This window comes from Gobio gobio (assembly GCF_949357685.1).
Source record: "Gobio gobio genome assembly, chromosome: 13".
NCBI classification, from domain to species: Eukaryota; Metazoa; Chordata; class Actinopteri; order Cypriniformes; family Gobionidae; genus Gobio; species Gobio gobio.
The window spans coordinates 14228281-14247731 of record NC_137106.1 but is presented as its reverse complement, the minus strand read 5'-3'; the positions used below and the strand labels follow the sequence as shown (position 1 = coordinate 14247731).

Sequence of the window (19451 nt, the reverse complement as noted above, 5' to 3'; positions counted from 1 at the left end):
AGAGAAACAAGAGTATTTTTTTGCGGGGGAAAGAAAACCGAATGCTCGAGATGGGGCCTTCAGAGAGTGTTTACATTTCTCAGTCTTATCAAAATGTCCACACCTAAGTGTAAAATCCTCTGCAATTCAGTATATTTCACTGCTGAGTCCTGACGGCCAGCAACTTCTTTCAGAAATGTTTGCTCCGTGCATGATTTGTGTGAACTCAGCATTGCATTTCATGTTTTGCCGAGGAGAATTTTTCCCGGCGCATTAATAAGGCTCTTCCAGAGAAATATGCTGTAGAGTTTAAACGAGATGCAACAGCTTGTCAAAAACAGGTGATGGGGGCGGCTTGTTTGCGCAAGTACAACATGCAAGAACTTCTGAATTTCAAGTTCCCCATGCCATAAATAAGAATTAAACCCTAGATACCACAAACACATCATTATGGAAATATGCTACACAAAACAATTTGGACTGAAAAAGAATATAGTACATAAAGAATAACTATATAATAAGAATATAGTATATAAAAAACAAGGTTCTGCATGTATGTGTCCATACCTAGGAAAAAACAATAGAATCGAGAGTAATATCCATTCTAAAGATGGCAGGCCAAGAGAGGTAGTATATATAAAAGATAAAAATACTAATCATATATTACACCAGCATTGACTAGTCTCGGGGAAATAAACTGATTATTTTTGTTGTTTTATTGCAGCTTCGTTCCTTTAAATGACAAGAAGCCTAAAGTAAAAACTACTCAGAGAACCACATTTTTTCACAGAGACTGTCTTCTGTAAATATTAGAGCTGAATTTCATAAATAAACATTCATTATTTTGGGCAGTGCCTCAGCTCCCTGTCAGCAGAAAAAAAGGAATTCTGCTTCTGAGAAAGAGGAAGGGTGGAAAAAGTCATAAAATCTGTTTCTCTCCTTCAGAGCTTACATGGTTGGTGCCGCCACGCACCAAGTCAAATGTAATCAGTTACCAGAGAACGAACTACAACACTCCCACTGAATCCTACAACCTCCAGAAAAGAATTTATGAAAAGAAATTTAACAATTCTGGTTCCAGTTCCACAATGATTTATTTCGTATTGTTCACTGATTCAAATAGATAACTCAAGTTTGTATGACTTTTTCTCTTCTTCTGTGGAACACAAGATAATTTGAAAAATGTTGGTAAAGTTTTGGTTGGCTTTGACTTCAACGGTACTGTTTTTAAACGTTCAACGAAAGAAATAGTCATACAGATTTGGAATGACATGAGGTTAAGTAAATGACAGTATTTTCATTTTTGGGTGAACTGTCCCCAAGTGTTTATATCAGATGCTTAAGTGAACCAAACATAATAAATTGTGCTTTTTTTATTTTTATGGATCACCTTCAAATACTGAACATGATCCAGTTCTAAATTCCCAACCCTAATGTGACCCTTGCAGCCAGTGCCCGATCTGGAACTGTGCAGGGTAACGTCTGCAAAGCGTCACATCGTAACCGTTCAGCTCAATTCAGTGGAAGTGCAGGCCGATTCTGAGAGATCTCCTGGATGAGCACCAGCATCGGTTCAGTGTAAAAGGGCAAGTGAAGGCAGTGGTGGCGGCTCTCAAATAAGCACACAATTACTGAACACTCTAGATTGCATGTGAGGCTGGTTAGTAAAGTTTACACACCCACACACTTCACCAAGTAAAAGACCCTTGAACAAAACCTGATTCAAAAGCAGACGCTACAAAACTCAAATGCTACACTAACTCAAACAAGTCCCAATTTGATGGGGAAATAGAGCATTTCAGTTCAGGCCAGATATTGCATGGAAACAAAAATGGATCCAAGTGTATCTGCCGTCCTCTCCAGCCACGAGGAAACTGCAACACGTCATCAGATGGAGAGGAAGGAGGGGAAAAAGTCATTCCAGAGGCAGAAGATAATTTCAGAGAGATCCAACATGTCCAACAGGTCACAAAGATTATTCATGTAGAGATCCCAGCCAACAAAAACAGGTGTTTCCCAGTTATATGATATCAGAAAGACTGAGGATTAAAAGATTAGAATGCTGGACATTTGTACTAGAATGAACCTGATCCCTGACCAACACACACTCCGATCTCTCTATCTTTTCCCTGCGCATTCCCAGATTGTCCTGCTGCAGTCCGGGTTTCCGCAGAGCCATTATGAAGAGCTAAATTTAGCAGGGAGGCTTGTCACACTTGATGATATGGTGCAGGGTTATAGAGTAGAGCTGTTAGGGAGGGGGTGGGTTTGGGTTATCATTCAGGACGAGAGCACAACAGTTACTGCGGTGGTTTAGTGGCTGCCCAGCAGGGCGCAGGCTCTAACCACAGCCTGTAGATTACGCTTACATTCAACCCATATGCTGTACAGGGTATCCAACAGCGTCAAGAAGCCTCTGGACACAAGAAGGGGCTGGTCACAGCTGGTCTGTTCAGACGCAGGTGAGTTTGGGACACTGGGGAACAAAAGAACTGACAGAGCCCAGCCGATCCAGCCAAATACACATGAATGCACAAGTGTTTCCTGTATCGCCATTCAGCCATGGTGCTGCTGTTAAATCACCAGCGCAATTTTGTTTTGTTGAGTTTCTAGTCTAATTTGAATGTGATTAAATAGACTGGATTAGTGTTGTCAAAAGTACTGACCGCGATACCAAGTCGGTATTGACATTTTTAGAGCGCTGTTGAGTGGAATTGTTAACACCTCTGACTAACCATTGTGCTCATGCGCTCATCAAACATGTCTGTGATTGGGGTACAATGACCAGCGCTTCAAAGACATATTGTAAATATACAATGACGCTTTTCACAGAGAGCTTGCACAGATACACACAGAAGGCGCCTATCAGCCTACCGGTCCTCTGGTTGACGCCTGCTTGTGCTTTCAAACACTAGTTCTGTGTGATTTCGAATGCTCCCATGCGTTGATCATTGCAGCTAATCAGACACATCCGATGAGCGCATGAGCACAATGGCCAATCAGAGGTATTTATGATTCTAGCTCAACAGCACTCAAAGCACCATATTTTTTTTATTTCAGTACCGACTTGGTATTGTGGTGGGTACTTTTGACAACACTAGACTGGATACCATGAAATAATAGCAAAAAATAAATAAACAGAGCAATTCCAAGAAGGTTTTCGCACCTTGGTACCTTTTTACTTCTAATTATATTTAACACAGCTTGTTATTAGACTAGGTAAGGCGCATCAAGCTTATTTGTGTAGCGCATTCACACATCTGTGATTTTAGTTTTGATTTCTCTGGCAGCACAAAATCAAACATAGCCTAAATGTTTTAACCCTGCGGAAAATAAAAATTGCTCTTCAGACCTTTTACAACAAGTGTCATTTGCTTTGCAACATCAGGAGAAAACATGAAGATAAGATCACAATTTTAGAATAGAGAAGGTATCTTTCCTGCTCGTGTCCCACATCCCTCTCATATGACGCATATTTGTGGGGAAATATGTTATATTTAACAAATTATATTCTTTAGTTTACCATTATTTACTGATAATTGTGCGTTTAAAATGTTTTACAACTCTCCAAGAAAAACCTTGGCTAGCATGCGGACCAAGATGCTTCAATATCTCTCTCACGCTCACACAGGCAGAACAGATGTTTCTGGAATTAAACCGGTTGTAGTAGCGAGATAAGAAAAACTGATTATATCATTTACAAATTTACAGATAATTCACTCCATTTGCCATATGACTTGTTGACTGTACTCCATCTGTGCGCGCACACACACCAACACATGCATAATCACACAATGGTGCTTCAGCAGGATGTGGATCAGAGGAATAACAGGAAGAAAACGGAGGATTCTGAACTTGTGCAGAAAGGAAAAGCCATCGATGTTTTAACAGACCATCAACTGTGTGCAAGACTTCCTGAGGGTGTGTGACTGCTCAGAAAAGAGGATCCTGTGTGACACATGAACCAACTCAGCCACAGGGGACATGCAAAAAATGTACTTTATTTATTTACTTTTTTTTGCAGATGATTAAGTCAGACATCTAATTATCTATTCATTTCTCAGGAATGCTTTCACAGGTCACATACACACACACAAAGAAAATGCAGTAAACTTGCTGAACAATGACAGGAAGAACTGAACTCTCAAGCAGGAAGGAAGGAACCAGTCAGTAAATGTGCTAAGAGCAGATAACTAAACACCTCCTTCCTCCTGGACAGGACACCCCCCTTATCCTCCTGAAACATGGTAACAAACTTGCTTAGTATGACAAACCAAAAACAAACTGAGCTTCTTTGTTCCCTTCCCCATTTAAAACTTTTTCAAAGCCTCTCTTTAAATAACTTGCTGTGGTGTCAAAAACACCAATATTAGCACTATTCACCAGTGGTGTGAAGGAGGCAGAACTGATCTGATTCTGTGGTTTGGTCTCTGATGTAGTGGTCAAAAGCTAGCACTGGCGAAAACCGCTGCATTAAACTACTCTTCCTTTTCATCATCCCTTCTTTTTGCTTGTCCTCTATTAGCACGAGATGGAGTGGCAGAGCTGCATTCCTCTGCTTTTAATTAGCAGGAAATGAGGGCAGCCAATGACAAGGACCATTTACACCAGTGAACGAGAGACAAGAGAGAGAGTGAGTGAGATCTCAAGGTGCTAGTTTTACTATGTAACCGATCTCATAAGAGATGCCCGGGGACACAGGATGGCAGACAACACGAAGTGCGATCCTTCACGGAAGTAGTAATGACAGCAAAGCACTCTGGTTAACAGCACCACAACAACAGTAGCTTCCAGACAAGCCTGAGCACAACCATGTACGACAGGAAGGACACTCTCTGACAGTTTTGAAGATACATTACGCCAATTTTTTTAAATTAAAGCGTGATAGTGGAGTATATTATAGAACGCATTTCTCACTCCGTCAATCTAATGTTTAGGTATCCTGGCCCACCCATGTCACCAGACGAAACCTGTAATGCAGGGCTCCAGACTAACTTTTTTCACTAGGAGCACAGTGGCCCCCAACTGAAAATTTTAGGGGCACAACCAGAAATTTTAGGGGCGCACACCGTAAATCAACATGCTAACCAAATCTACTAATGTCCACTGTATTAGGGATCGGTATCGTTAAGGTTTTAATGGTATTACTACTCTTACCGATACTGCTTATCGATCCGGTACTTTAACAGTATTCTTACCGGTTCTTTTTATTATACTTTATATATTTTTTTTATAAAAATAAAAAAAACATAATTAAGAACATAATTAACATGGCTTTATAATCTGAAAAGTAAAATATCTATAGCAAAAGAAACCGCAAAGTTTGAACAAAAATATAAAACATCTATTTGTAAATGGACCAGTGTGCAGGCATTCGGAAGGTCTGCTAACATTAATATTACTTAGAAAGATCAAACCTACAAAGAAATCTAATAAAGCAATGAAATGTAAAATAACACTGCATAGTTTTCACTGTATAAATTGATAGATTAATGCTTATAAAAGCTAAAGTTATTAATTCAAGAGATGTGAATATTTTCTATTTGCCTTTTGTTCGATTCGAATTAATGGCTCAATCGTCAGCAGGTTTATTAGACGCTGCCCCTTTAAGACCGATCGAATGTAGAACGAATAATATCATATTCTCCTATTTCTCCAAACTATTTACGCCCATTTAAGATATAAACTGTTAAAATAACTACTCTCCAATCCGGTCATTTTGACACCGGCTATTTGTTGTTTATTTGATGGTTTAGACGCGCACACGAAGCCTAAAATATAAAGTGCAAATCGGTCAATTTCGCAGCACACACACATAAGCCGCCTTGAAGTTGGAAACAGCGTCTCTTGCGCGGATTATTGTGCATTTAATAGCTCTTTATGATCAAACACATCCCGCAGTTTAGCAACAGTACAAACTGCAGTTTACAACAATCACTGAATCTGACGTTTAGTTTAGGTTTAAGGAGAAATGACAGCGCAGCTGAGAAGGGAAGGATGAGCTCGACGGAACACGGCTATAGGAATAGTTTTACCTCATATCATCTTTTTATAATTCTTGAAAGCCAAAATCGAAAATAAAATTAGATTAATATCACAGCACATCCCTAAAGTTTAAGAAGACTAAACTTTTGTGTAGTTCTCTTGGCCATCCTCACTCATTAGCTGACGGTGGTGTTGTGTTCGCTGGAGCTCCACGTGACAGAGCTCGCTCTCTCTCTCTCTTCTGGATTGCGAATGGCAAAAATGCATCACGGGCAAATGGTTTAATATTATCTCATAAAGAAACGGCTGGCAAAGATAGAATTTGCCAAATATAACGTCTATCAATTATAATTAGTAAGTGTATTTTCTTAATTTCTCCAGTACCGACAGGCAAATTTACTGGTCGCACACGTGCGACTGGATGTAAAATTCAGTCGCACACTCTCAAATTTTAGTCGCAAAATGCGACCATTTAGTCGCACTCTGGAGCCCTGTAATGAGAGCGATACGGTAGATATTTATCAAGGAACTTTCCAGTCATGCAGTGCAGATCAGCAGATGTGTAAAACCAGTCCATTGGCATTCTGAAGTGAAACTCTGCTTCAAAATCTAAGGACCAATCAGACAGCAGAGCTACCTGGAGGTTCAGTAATTAAAATTAGGCTGCCTACGGCAACTACGATGAAACAAATATTTACAGAAATACGGTGCATGTGTGAGTGTGTGGGGAAATGTGGACTGATTGAAACTAACTAGTGATTCTGCTCTCCACACACGCATACACATTCATATATGTGGAGGGAAAAAAAACAAAACAGATTCACAATGCAACCTAAGAGCTGTCACAATGAGTTGTCCACCATGAGCTTTCAAGCTGATGGTCTAAAGAACAGAAACCGAAATATGCAGAGAGAATGGAAAGAAAATGTAACATAGTAAAAGCAGTGTCCGCACACAGACTCTTGACTAATGCAAACGGACAGACTGTGTTATAGACTTTAAATGTGAGCAACACTCTTTAGTTAAAGAGAGGAGATGCAGCCCTCTGGCACAGAAAAAAAAGAAAAAGAGGGAGAACGAGACAAAACGGAAGGTTGAGACAGGGCTTTGTCTGTGATGCACTGCAAATACACTGACTTTGGCTCAAACCCATTCTACGCAACTCTTGACCCAAAAATGGGTTGCATGGTTGTTTTCATCGAGTTGACAGTGAACAGAAGTGAAAACATTGTTAATGAAAATAATAAAACATAACCATATAATCTTTAAAAAAAAATCAATTAACTTTTAAATTGGAGTTAACTTTTTGACCGAGCTAATCAAAAACGATCATGCATCCAACCAAACTCGATAGTATTCCTGTGTGTGTCCATGTCCATCATCCTCAAACTAGAAACAAAACATACATAAAATGTTATGTTTTTCATATTGTTGGCCTAATGGCCCCATGTAAACTACCATTCAAAAGTCTTTTTTTTAGTTTTTGAAAGTAGTCTCTTATGCTCAACAAGGCTACATTTGTTTGATCAAAAATACATTAAAAAGTAACTAAAATTGAATACAAATGTTGCCTATTGTATTATGTTTTTAAAATTTAATTTATTTCTGTGATGAAGCTGAATTTTCAGCAGCCATTACTTCAGTCTTCAGTGTCACATGGTCCTTCAGAAATATTCTAATAGGCCTATGTTTATTTAGTGCTGGTGAAAACATTTATTATTATTATTATTATTATTAATATTATTATCATCAATGTTGAAATCCATTGTTCTGCTTAATATTTTTGTGAAAACCGTGACAGTTTTTCCACAGTTTTTTTGTTGGATAGAAGGGAAAAAAGCAGAAATCTCTCTTTACATTTTAAAATGTCATTAGTCACTTTTGAAAATATATATTTGTTTAAATCATACTCCCTATTTGAATGATAGTGTACTACATGGTGATATTAATAATATTATTTTAATTAAATTTTTATAAAGATTTTTGTTTGTGTAATTTTCCTACTGTGCCCACTTTACATTTAATGTGAAACCTGGATAATGAAGCAAAGCCATTTTGCAAGGCCTTTTAAACCGTTTAAACCAAATGTTTTTTCAAACTTTTGAATGCCAAGGACATCCAAATGACGACATCTTTGTGAGGGAATCCCTTCCTAAATATAAAGACAGCCACATATTTTTATGTACACAGACCCATTTTCAGGCCCAGGTCTGAAAACCCCAACAACAACAGTTTAAAAGAGAATCGTGCAGCAAGTTAGCTAGCTAAAGTGTAGCAGAGTTTGTTGTTTGATACCTGAATAACGTGCATGTATTTGTACAGTCACCTGAAGGTCTGTGGTTTGTTGCTTCTGTCCGTATACATGCAGGATGCGTTTATGGTTTCCTTTTACAGCAACAGGCTTATCTAAACCACTTTAGTCATAAAGCCAAATTCATTTATGGTCTTGATCAAAGCTTTGTGTGGCTACTGTGTTGAGGCTTTCTGAACGTTTAAAGATTGAAAGAAAGAATGCAATGCCTCACAATGAGCATTGTGCAGGTCAAACTGGTGCTGCAAAAACAGCTCAAACTGGAAACTGTCACTGAGGTCACATACCGTATTCTGAAGCAGTGATGTCATGTGTGAGAGGGTTGTGTTGAACGCATAATGCTTCATTGTTTGAGCACAGACATGTCTGTGAAACCCCACAGACACTGGCCCACCCCCCTCCATGCAGGCTGACCTCATTCACAACACACACTATTTGTCTTTCCATGTCTCTTTCTCGCTCTTTTCTGCCACTCGGTACCGTTCGGCCCTGCCATAGCTCTCTCTGTGCACACAATAAATCTGTTGACCCCACTAGCATACTAAACCTTCTCACAAAGCGCAGTCATGACATGGTCTTCCTCTCCCATGATGCTCTCTTGTTTTTGACACATTTAAGAGCTAATTGAGCACAAACGCAGCAGTGTAACGAGGAGCTAGCAGACAAAGACAAAGTTCTGTGCTGCACGAAGGGACGGCAGTGGCTTCTCTGTTGCACTTGACAGCAGGATTGATGGAGGCCGATTTAACATCCACAGAGAAACAGAAATCTCTCTCTCTCACACACACACACACACACACACACGGCTGGAGTGGAATGTTAAAATTACAACAGGTGACTAAGCTTCAGTGAATACTCTGTTTCAGTTTAGCCTTTAGAACACACACACACACACACACACACAAAACTACAAAAGCTTACACACAAACGCGCGCACACACACACACACACGCAGTCATCTGCCCAGAGTAAAACAGCTGTTCACGTCTGTTAAGTGCTAGAAATAGTATGGTTTGTTCTAGAATGTTGGTCTTGGTTTCACAATGTTAACCTGTTTTTCTGAACACACAAAAGCTGAAAAATTAGGGCTGTCGTGGTGAAAAGAATTTCACTTGCCGTGATTTTGAGTGTCTTCACTTAAAAAAAGAGCCAGTTGGTGGGGGAACTCTTGTTATTATTAACTTATTTAACGTTCAATGTAGTATAGAATAAAAAGGCCTTACGAAAATAGGGGGGGGGGGGGGGGGGTGGAACATCACTTGCCATGTTGGTTCGGTTGCTTGCATACCTGTGCGGTTGGCTTGTCAGTATCGAGTGTTCTGGAATGCTGTTTAGAGGAATTACGCTGTCCTAACCATGCACAACAAGATTCCAACAGCAAACAGTTTGTCTGTCCGCAATGAACCTGAATATGCTGCGTGATGAGACACAATCACACTTCCAATGCACTGTGTAAAACATACTTCGAATTTGACGACTGACAAGATGATGCATAAACTACCATTCAAAAGTTTGGGATCAGTCATTTTTGTTTATCAAATTTATCAAATGTGACAGTAGATGCACGAAATGCAAGAACCTTTCTTTCTTGTAGGCGTGTATGTGTGACTGTGTGAGGAAAAAAGGATAGAGAAATATTCTATTAGCAAGAGAGTTGATGTTCTGAACGGTATAAGTTTGACATCATTCACTGTAAAAACAAAAATAAAAAAGAGAAATAACCCACTTCTTATCACAATGACATCTGTGCCCTCCCACGAGGCCTGGTGCACGGTACGCTCTGATTGGCCCTCTATTAGGCAACACTCAAAACAGACAAACACATTTGGTTTGGAGACATATTTCTGCAGTGAAATAAAACCAGCAGTGTTGCCTATCTGCTGCTGAGAGCGAATCGGAGGTGAAGAGTTGAAATCACAGGGTGAGAGTCAAACAGAACCACCTCCGGCCGAGGCCACGGTCCACGTGGATCAATTCAAGGACCATTTCCTAGCCCAAACTAAATAGGAGCGATCATAATTACGCCTTAATTAAAGCATTTAAGGAGACCGAACAAACATTAGATGGATTCAATTGCTTAATGAATGTGTAGATGAGCACTAAGGAATACTGGGTCTGATTTAGCCAAACAATCCCTCTGTTGCTCAATTAGGGAGTGTGTGAACGAGAAAAACGCTAAAGACAAACAGAGTTCTCCAAGCTGCTGGTTTTAAAACAGAGAAAAACAGCACAGAAATGGCATGAAAGGAGTGTGAAGGGGTGTGGAGATATTTCAGGCAGTTGTGGAATGTTAAAGGGTGCGGCCCTTCCCCCCCCCGTTCTGGAGTGAGAGGATAAACACCAACCGTTCCTGGACAGATTCTCCCAACCACATTGGAACTACTCACAGAAAAACTACAGACACACACGTTGCCTCACACTATAAAAGCGTGACTTTTGGTTGAGAAACTGTTTTTTGGTTCTCATGAAAAGGACTCCTCCCCTTCCAAAAACAGTGAATCAGCCTCTTCCTGTGCAAGCTGGCCCATGAAAGCCCTGCTGTTCTCCTACAGGGAGCACATGAGCATGAGTGTAGTTAGGAATTTAGTGACCGTGTCTGAATCATTGCACAGCTTTAGTCTATCAGGCTCGCAGCTACGGTGGCCGGTAGAGAAGTTGTAATTTGGCTCAACGAGAGCGAAAATGTTGCAGCACTAACATCTAAATAAATTCTTCACTGTCCTCAGGTGGTAAAGTTGTTGAAGGGTGTGTGCCGGTGTCTTTGAGGCATCAGGAGGACAGCGGTGCTGGCAGGGCCAGGTCTGATAAGAAACCCCTGCACTCGTAAGAGAGACCCCCTGATAACAGGGCACAGCCTGACGCACACAGACATGACTTTATCAGGGGCCACACACGGGCCGAGTCAGGGGCCAGTCCGCACACACACACCCACTGGGGGGAAGGGAGAGAGAAAATGAGCGAGACGCCTCTGTTCCCTGCGCTAACCCTGTCAACCTCTTCCTGCTATCCAATTTATCACCGCCCAGCAGGACACAGAAAAAGGGAGAGAAACAAAGATAGAGAGAATAAAATTATCTGCACACATTCACTCTACTGAACCCTGGCTCGAGCAGAGTACCTGAGCTAATGGATCCAGCAAGCTAATTAAACTAGATGCTGTAAAGGGGTCCCACAGGTCCCAACCTATAAGATTCACTTCCTGTTAGCACCTGGAATGACCTCAAACACAAATACTGCACCTAAATTACTGTACATTCAGAGTACTGAATCTAATGATGAAATTACTTCCAGATCAGAAACAAGTTTCTTATAGGATAGAACTGTAATAAATATATCTACACTACCATTTAACAGTTTGGGTTGTTAAGGATGCATTCAATTTTAATTATAAAATGATAGTAAAGGCTTTTTTGTTATGTTACAAAAGATTTCTATTTCAAGTAAATTATGTTGTTGTTTTTTTTACTTAAAGGGTTAGTTCTCCCAAAAATGAAAATTCTGTCATGAATTACTCACCCTCATGTCGTTCCCAACCCTTAAGACCTTTGTTCATCTTTGGAACACAAATGAAGATATTTTTGATGAAATCCGAGAGCTCTCTGACCCCCCAATAGACAGCAATTGAATTAACACTTTCAGGGCCCAGAAATGTAGTAAAACATCATTCAAATAGTCAATGTGACTCCAGTGGTTCAACCTTAACAAAAATAACGACATTATTCAAAAAAGAAATTCCACGCCTATGTCAGTGGCCATGTTTACATGCACAACTTTTGTTTCAATCGGACTGAATTCATTCCAATTGATGAATCTGAATGTAGTGTTTACATGAACGCCAAACAAGGTGATCGGGTTGATGTGCAGGGTTTATGCGTCACACGCTTCAAACTGGAATTTGCGCAACCTGTATAATAATATTAATAACAACAAAAACGATTCTCCTGCATTGGTTCTTTGTTTTAAACAGCAGACTATCCATTTCTGGTCATAATTTGGAGACAATGAGCATATGAACCGTTTTGCTGTGCTGCTCCAATGCCCAAAACCAGTCGTCTGTGGATGAGAATCCACAACAAGGACTGGTGGGACGTTGTCCTGCTCCACTTCACAGACTCGGAGTAAAAAGGAGAATTTTAGACTGATGGGACACTCATTTATAAAACACTTTAAACAACAGGAAGAACAGCTTGTTCCACACGTCATAACACCATTTCTACGTCATTGCACAGGCGCAGTCCTTTCGGATTCGGTTTTCAATCCGATCAAGTGTTTATATGTCCTCTCGTTCAGATTAGAACAGGGAAAAAACAATCCTTTTCAATCTGATCGAAATTTAATTTGGATCAAGCTCAATCGGATCGATTAAGGTGTTTATATGAAAACTTTTCAGTCCGATTGCGCCATCAATCCAATTACTAATGGACTATTTGGTTGCATGTAAACACAGCCAGTGTCATACACAGTTTACATTGGCCAGCTCCTGCGTCAGCATCACACGCATGTGTCGTGGTGCTCACGTGAACAGCATCGGCCAATGGTAAGCCGGCATTCTGGCGTAGCTCTGACGTAGGGCGGAAGCGCTGCACTGCATTTACTACATCAACAGCGTAAGAGTCTGACACAGACGTGGAGAAATTATTGAATAAAGATGTTATTTTTGTTTGTTTTTTGCACAAAGTATTCTCAACGCTTCATAAAATCAAGGTTGAACCGCTGGAGTCACATGGACTATTTTAATGATGTTTTACTTAAGGGTGGCTTAGTGGTGCATATTTTGAAGAGACACAGAAAACACATTGACCTCTCCAAGAGAGAATTATTTCCTAACAACCTGTGTGACCGTGAGGAATCGAGATCTTTAACCTTGACTCGTTCTCTCCATTGCCGTGTCCATTTCTGAACACCCCTGCATTGAGCTCTGGCACTGGACTCAGCTGCCACTGACTTATCAAAGACAGCTCTAAAAACACCCGCAGGGTCACCTCTGAAGATCACAAGCACGCTGCAAACCTGTCTCTCTCTCGTCAGCCTGACACACACTTGCGCAGTGCAGGGAGAGGGAGGGAGAGCAGTTGTCTTGTGCGGGGAACAGAGAGGGTGACGAGGGAGACGTAAGGGTGTTGGTTTTCCTTTGCCATGACAACAGCTGCAAACACACACCATCCATTCGAGTTATGAGAGTTTGTGTGCAGCTGTCACGAGAACTCTTAAAAGGAGACAACTCAGAGCGTTCCCACATTTCACCTCTAAACCCCCACACGCCGTCTCTTTCATCCAGCAGAAGAGTGTTCAGCTGCCTGCAAAGAAATGTTTTAAGCCATGTTGTGCTATTTACACATTAAACACTCCACAATACCAATAGCGGTGCTTAATGAGACACCCAAGAACTATCATCTGTCTAACCTTCTCAGATCAATTTTTGCTGGAAACAACACAGCAACCTAGTGCCCTTTTCAACTATTCTCCAAACTTACCTCAAGCTCTGTGACAGCACAGAGCTGGAGTGAAACCTGATCTTGGATCAGTGCAATACACAGTCAAGACCGACCGTTACAACTCACTACAGAAAAACACGTCAGCCAATTTGTATTTATTCACATCAATAACTGTGTCCAGTTAACAGAGGAAATCATTCCATCTAGTGTCAGCTACACAATCTACAGCCAGCTTTTCCAATCAATGTTGCACATTCAATTTATTAAAATATTATTTATCGGATATTAATATGTTTAAAATGGCATTACGTCACCCTGCTGTCTAGACACCAGTATCAGTCATTTAAAAAAAAAAAAAACGTATCAGTCTGATGTAAAGCAGAGGTCAAGAGAGATAGCAGATATTTGTGTGTAGTGGTACAATTTTTCCTCCCTACGTATTAAGTCTGAGTATTTACCGTTACAAATACACTACTGGCCCATATCACCCTGAGCTGCTCATTTGCATAGGCAAATCAGTATGCAAATTTAGCAGAGCGCAGCAGAGATTTTACACCTAGTCCAATCCATGCGTGTTCAAAGAAATGCGTTTCACAGGGGGGAAAAAACGAAGGATGAAGTTGTCCTCTGCGGTTTCAGCATTTTTGAGTGGTTTGAGGAGAACAGATTACAGCAAGAGGAGCAAAGTTCAGGTAAACAGAGCAGAATGCATGCAGATACACAAACATGAGGCTGTCTCACTGCGGGAGAAACTAACACCTCGCTGTTTGGTGTCGGAGCACACAGCTTCATGAGAAATCTCTCACAGAGACACTAAGAGACAAAGTAGAAGACTTCTTAAGAAAACACATCTGTGCCATTTACGTATAGAGAGAGAAGAAAAAGTTCTACTGTAGAGGTAAAAAAAAAATCATATTTTGATTGCTCAATGTCCACATACTAAAGCATTAAGATAGTAAAGAGACAGTTCACCCAAAAATGAAAATGTAATTTTAAAATCACTCCTTGCCATTCCAAACCTATTCTACATTTTCTTCTGTGAAACATGAAAGATGACATTTTGAAAAATGTAGGAGTTTTCTTTGGTCTATGAATAATGGAAGTCAATGGACTTAAAAACTGTTCTTCAGAATATATTCATGATGAGTAAATTATACAAGACTTTATTTCTGTAGAATTATACCTTTAAAGCATGTTTATCCGTGCAATAAAACTAAAAAAAAACATCTGTAAATCCATATTGAACATTTAGTCCCGACATGAACTGCTGAAAGTTTAGCTGTGGGACTGGACAATGTCAAAATCCAACAACAAATCTAAAGTGTGGTTTCTGTGGTTGTGTCGGTATGTGGAGTTGTGAGGAGCAGACCAAACTAGTTTACCCGGTGACGCACATGGTGATTTTGCAACACGTCGAGAGAATACTAGCGCAAACAAAGCATTACATTGCGGCAGATTTTGCGGCTGCTCGTTCCTCTTTGTTACAATGCAAACAGAGCCGCGTTTTTGCACGTTCAATAGCGCAAGCATGTGTGCACTCCATGAAACTAATACAGGACGGATAGAGAGTGTGTGTGTAGGGATTCAAACCACCCTGTATCGAAACAGAGGGAGATTAACGCCCGACTATAACCCATGCATTTCAGGCACAAACAGCGCGCGTGTAAATAAACGCACAACATGTGTGATGCTAATAAGTGACGGAGCGGATACACACGCTGCAATGAGAAACCTGCTGCATTTCACAGCCACGAAGAGCCTTTCATCCGCTCAGATTGTATGGAAAAAATAAAAAGCTTTACAGGCTATGTCTATGTCTAGAACAAACAACAGTTTATGCGGTGCTATTGACACAGATGTGTCTAGGCATTTAGGCATGCTTGCACAGTGCCTCTCTCACTCTCTCCATAGGGCGCATTCATGCAAAACTCAACTGAACGCCTCGAGGGGAAAATCTTAATCTGCAAACAAACTGCTAATTGTTCTGATTAAATCCTTTGTGTTCGGTCCAGATATGAATATTTTAGTTTACACGAGTGAATAAACATATAAACGAAATTCGAAAGAATAAACGTTATGTTTCTTGTGTGGAGCTACCAACTTCGGCTAACCTCCCTTACACCCTAAAATAAGTTAAGAACCGTTTAAACGCCTGCTGATATGTTATTTACAACACGAGACAAACACTTAGAAGTTGAATAAACTCTTGAAGGTCTTAAAAAGATAATAAAGTGAAAGTTAGCGAATATGACGACGTGTAGAAGTTGTTGATTTAGCAGACTGCTAACAGCACTAGCGACCCGCACACGAAATGAAGGGGGGGCTAACTTACTTTTCACATTTTAGCTGTTAAAAACGGCCAAAAACTGTTTTAAACCCTTACAATTAGACACAAGGCAAGTCTACATAACAAAAACCGAAACCATAACCAGTGTTTTGAGTCTCTTTCGCTGAAGACAAATAGTTTGGGAAGTTGTGAAACACCTCATACACACACACACACACACACACACATGGTTCAAGTTCTCTCTCTCTCACACACACACACACACACACACACACACACACACACACACACACACAAGTACCTTCGTCCAAGAGTCTCTCCAGGTGTGTGAAGATGCCGCACAGGTTCGGTAAACTCGTCATGAGCTTCTTCTCGTTTAATAACTGCATGAGATAGTCGGGACTCGGCCTCGGCCTCTCCTTCACCTCAATCTCCCCGACCATCATCTTTGCACACAAACGCTCACAATCCTTCCCCCAGAGAAAAAGAAAAAAAAAAAAAGAAAACACAAAAGAAAAAAAAATAACGGTGCTGATCAAACCCCTCGTTCCCCCTCCAGGCTGTGGCGACCCTCTCCAAATATAATGTCTGCTTTTAAGGTGCAGTCTCTTTCTTTCTTTCTCTTTCTCTCCCTTCGATAGAGTCGCGCGATGTGGACTCGTTGGGTTCTCTTCGCTGTACTGAGCTACCGCTACCGCTCCGGACTGCCACCAGTGCGCGTTCGCTGAGGAACCTCCGAGAGCGCCCGACTCACGCTCATTGGCTGCGTGCGCGACGCGGACGCGCGGAGTGGCTAATCAGCGCACAGTTTTGGAGAGGCGGGACTAGTGCTTTAACCACACGAATCAGTGCGTGAGATGATGGACAGAGATCAGAGCCAATAGCACGCCGGCCCTTGAACGCCAGGAGTCAGCGTCGGGGATGATATATTATGAAACGTTGTGACAACTTGTCAACAAGTGTTTGGCTTTTGTTTTTTGATTGGGCTTGGCATTACATGATGTTTTGCTTTTATAATTATATCGTTTTATGTGTGTTTTTAATTTTTGATTTGCACAGAGAGTTGTGCCATGTAATGCGTTGCTCTGTGTTTAAGCCAGGGACGTAGCCTACTCCACGCAGCCTACATAAACGAACGCGTAAAGTATGCTTCTGGCCTTAAAATAAGTAAAATGTTTAAATATCAATGTCTCTTTGGTGTTATGCAATATATAAATGGTCCTTATGAAAACAGGAAGAAATACACTAAAGAACACATAAACACAAGTTATTAAAAAAATATATAGGCTACCACATATAGGCCTATTATGTTTTCCCAAAAATGAAAAATTATCATTGTTTACTCACCCTCATGCTATTCCAACCCTACATAATTTTAAGACAAATCTAAATATAATCAGTGAATGATGGCACAAATGTTCACATTTTTTCTCACTAGTTGTGGATTTCATTTTATTACTGTTTTATGGTGTTTTGTTTGCTAAGTAGATCAATCCAGTAGGTCATGGTATGGAAATTAACCTTCAGCACTTGGTTCTTTTGACCAATCTTCTTGAACATATATAAAGCATTTCACAATGAAAGAAAAACGGGATATCCGATCACAGTTTGACATTCATCAGTAAGTGAGACATGTGAACAGACGGCAGACGCTATATCAGGATGGGACTTCGTGCTAGCTGACCTTCTCCAGATCTTCCGTTATCCTACACGGAAGATAACAGGACACATTCCTTTACCCAGTGACAACACAGCAGCCAATAATATCAGATATTTAGGCCCTACTATCAGAAAAGGACGTATGTTGACATTTTCCTGTGGTTCCAGAGAGATTGGCTCCAAATACTATCCAGAACTAGATTCACATAAGCATAAAATAGCTGAATGCAGGATGCATTTTGAAATGAATGGGAATGATCCGTGTTATAGACCTCCTCATTTGTTGTCACAAACAAATATATCCATCACTGATTCTTGAGATAAGGGACAAAACATGTTTTAAAATGTTAAAAAATAAAATAAAAACTAACACTACATTATTAAAATTTGGTATTTTTGTAGACAAAGGTCTCAGATAATGAACCATGTAAGGGAACAGTTTTTTTTTTCTAAATATTTTTGCTAAAAAAATATATTTATTCAGTCCATAACTTAATGTGTCAACTCCGTCAGACACACTAAGAAGCATGCTAATTTAATTTAATCTATCCAAAAACAATATAAAATCTTCAGTTATGTAAATACTGGTGTTCAGTAAAGGATCTAAATCATAAAATACATTCTCTGTTTATTTTTTGTTTGTTTTCACACTATTATGAACAACCCAGATTCTAAATTCCTTAATTCTCCTGCCTCCTTTTAATATTAAACATATATCACCAACATTCTTAGGTAATTAAGACACAATATCATGTAGTTCCATTGATGTTTTAAAATTTTTACACAATAAATTGAAAAAAGAATGTGTAAAATACTAACGGAGTTGACAAATACTGATGGAGTTGACAAACGGGTCAATGACAAATAAGAAAAATAAAAATGTTTTAAAGATATAAAAATAATAATTTTAAGCAAAAGAGTTTTAAAATGCATTTTTATGTCCAAAACATTTATGGTGTTGATTCATATTGGTTTTCACAGCTTTTAAGACAGCATTCATTAATTATTAAACAAGATTTCTGATTTTACCACACAGAAAATGTCAGGTGGTGCGACCGTATATTCATTTAAAATAATATACAATATACATATGAATCATTGTAAAATGCATATCACATGGGAAATTCCCTTTCCTTTTCTATGTATTGCCCTTTTAGTCCAATTCATTTAAACGGACACTTTTCTATGTGTTCAGAACACAATTTTCCATAAGGAGTTTTTATGTTTTTTTTATTTATTATTTGTATACATTATATAATGGTTTACATTCATATTTCTTGCTTCATTTAGCAAATTTTTGTGGGAATTGATACTTTTAAATGTAAATTTGCTGGTCGCACCACCGGACATTTTAGGTCTTTGAAACACCACAGCTCAAAAAGTCAATTGAATTTCAAAAAAATTTAAAGAGTATCTTATAAAGGAAATATTGTAGATCAATTTGATATGTGACATGTATTTATTATTATTTATTTTTTTAGGAAAATAATGAATTTGGATACAAAAAATACATGTCATGTCATTGACCCAAATATTGACGGTGTTGACAAAGGTTGAGCTGAGGCCAAATATACAGTATATGTAAATAGAATCATGAAACAGCATTAGAATGATTCCCCATATGCAAAAAACCTATTAAATCACATTATACAGAGCATTTGTCAACCATCATTCATAAAACCTGACGGAATTGACAAAACTGAAACTGTTTTTCCACCTTAATAATAATAAAAAATAATACATTTTATTTGTACTGCACTTTACATTTGGAACAACCATGTGTTGTACAGTGGAA

At 39.5% G+C, this 19451-nt stretch overlaps 2 protein-coding genes across 5 annotated transcripts in view; both read right to left on the bottom strand.

Moving 5' to 3' along the window:
• The window catches only part of qkia (QKI, KH domain containing, RNA binding a), a 78312-nt gene extending 61522 nt beyond the window's left edge, over positions 1–16790 (bottom strand). For 3 of the 4 annotated variants that reach the window (XM_079833861.1, XM_079833860.1, XM_079833862.1), the window contains exon 1: positions 16299–16725. In XM_079833861.1, the coding sequence (XP_079689987.1) occupies positions 16299–16443 (145 nt within the window). In that variant the 5' untranslated portion in view covers positions 16444–16725. Of the gene's footprint in view, positions 1–16298 lie in introns of all 4 variants that reach the window. The other variant, XM_079833859.1, reaches the window with a different exon arrangement.
• Positions 1–19451, bottom strand: part of LOC307136650 (procathepsin L-like) — a 1021532-nt gene that overhangs the window by 706439 nt on the left and 295642 nt on the right. The gene's annotated exons all lie outside the window — the stretch shown is intronic.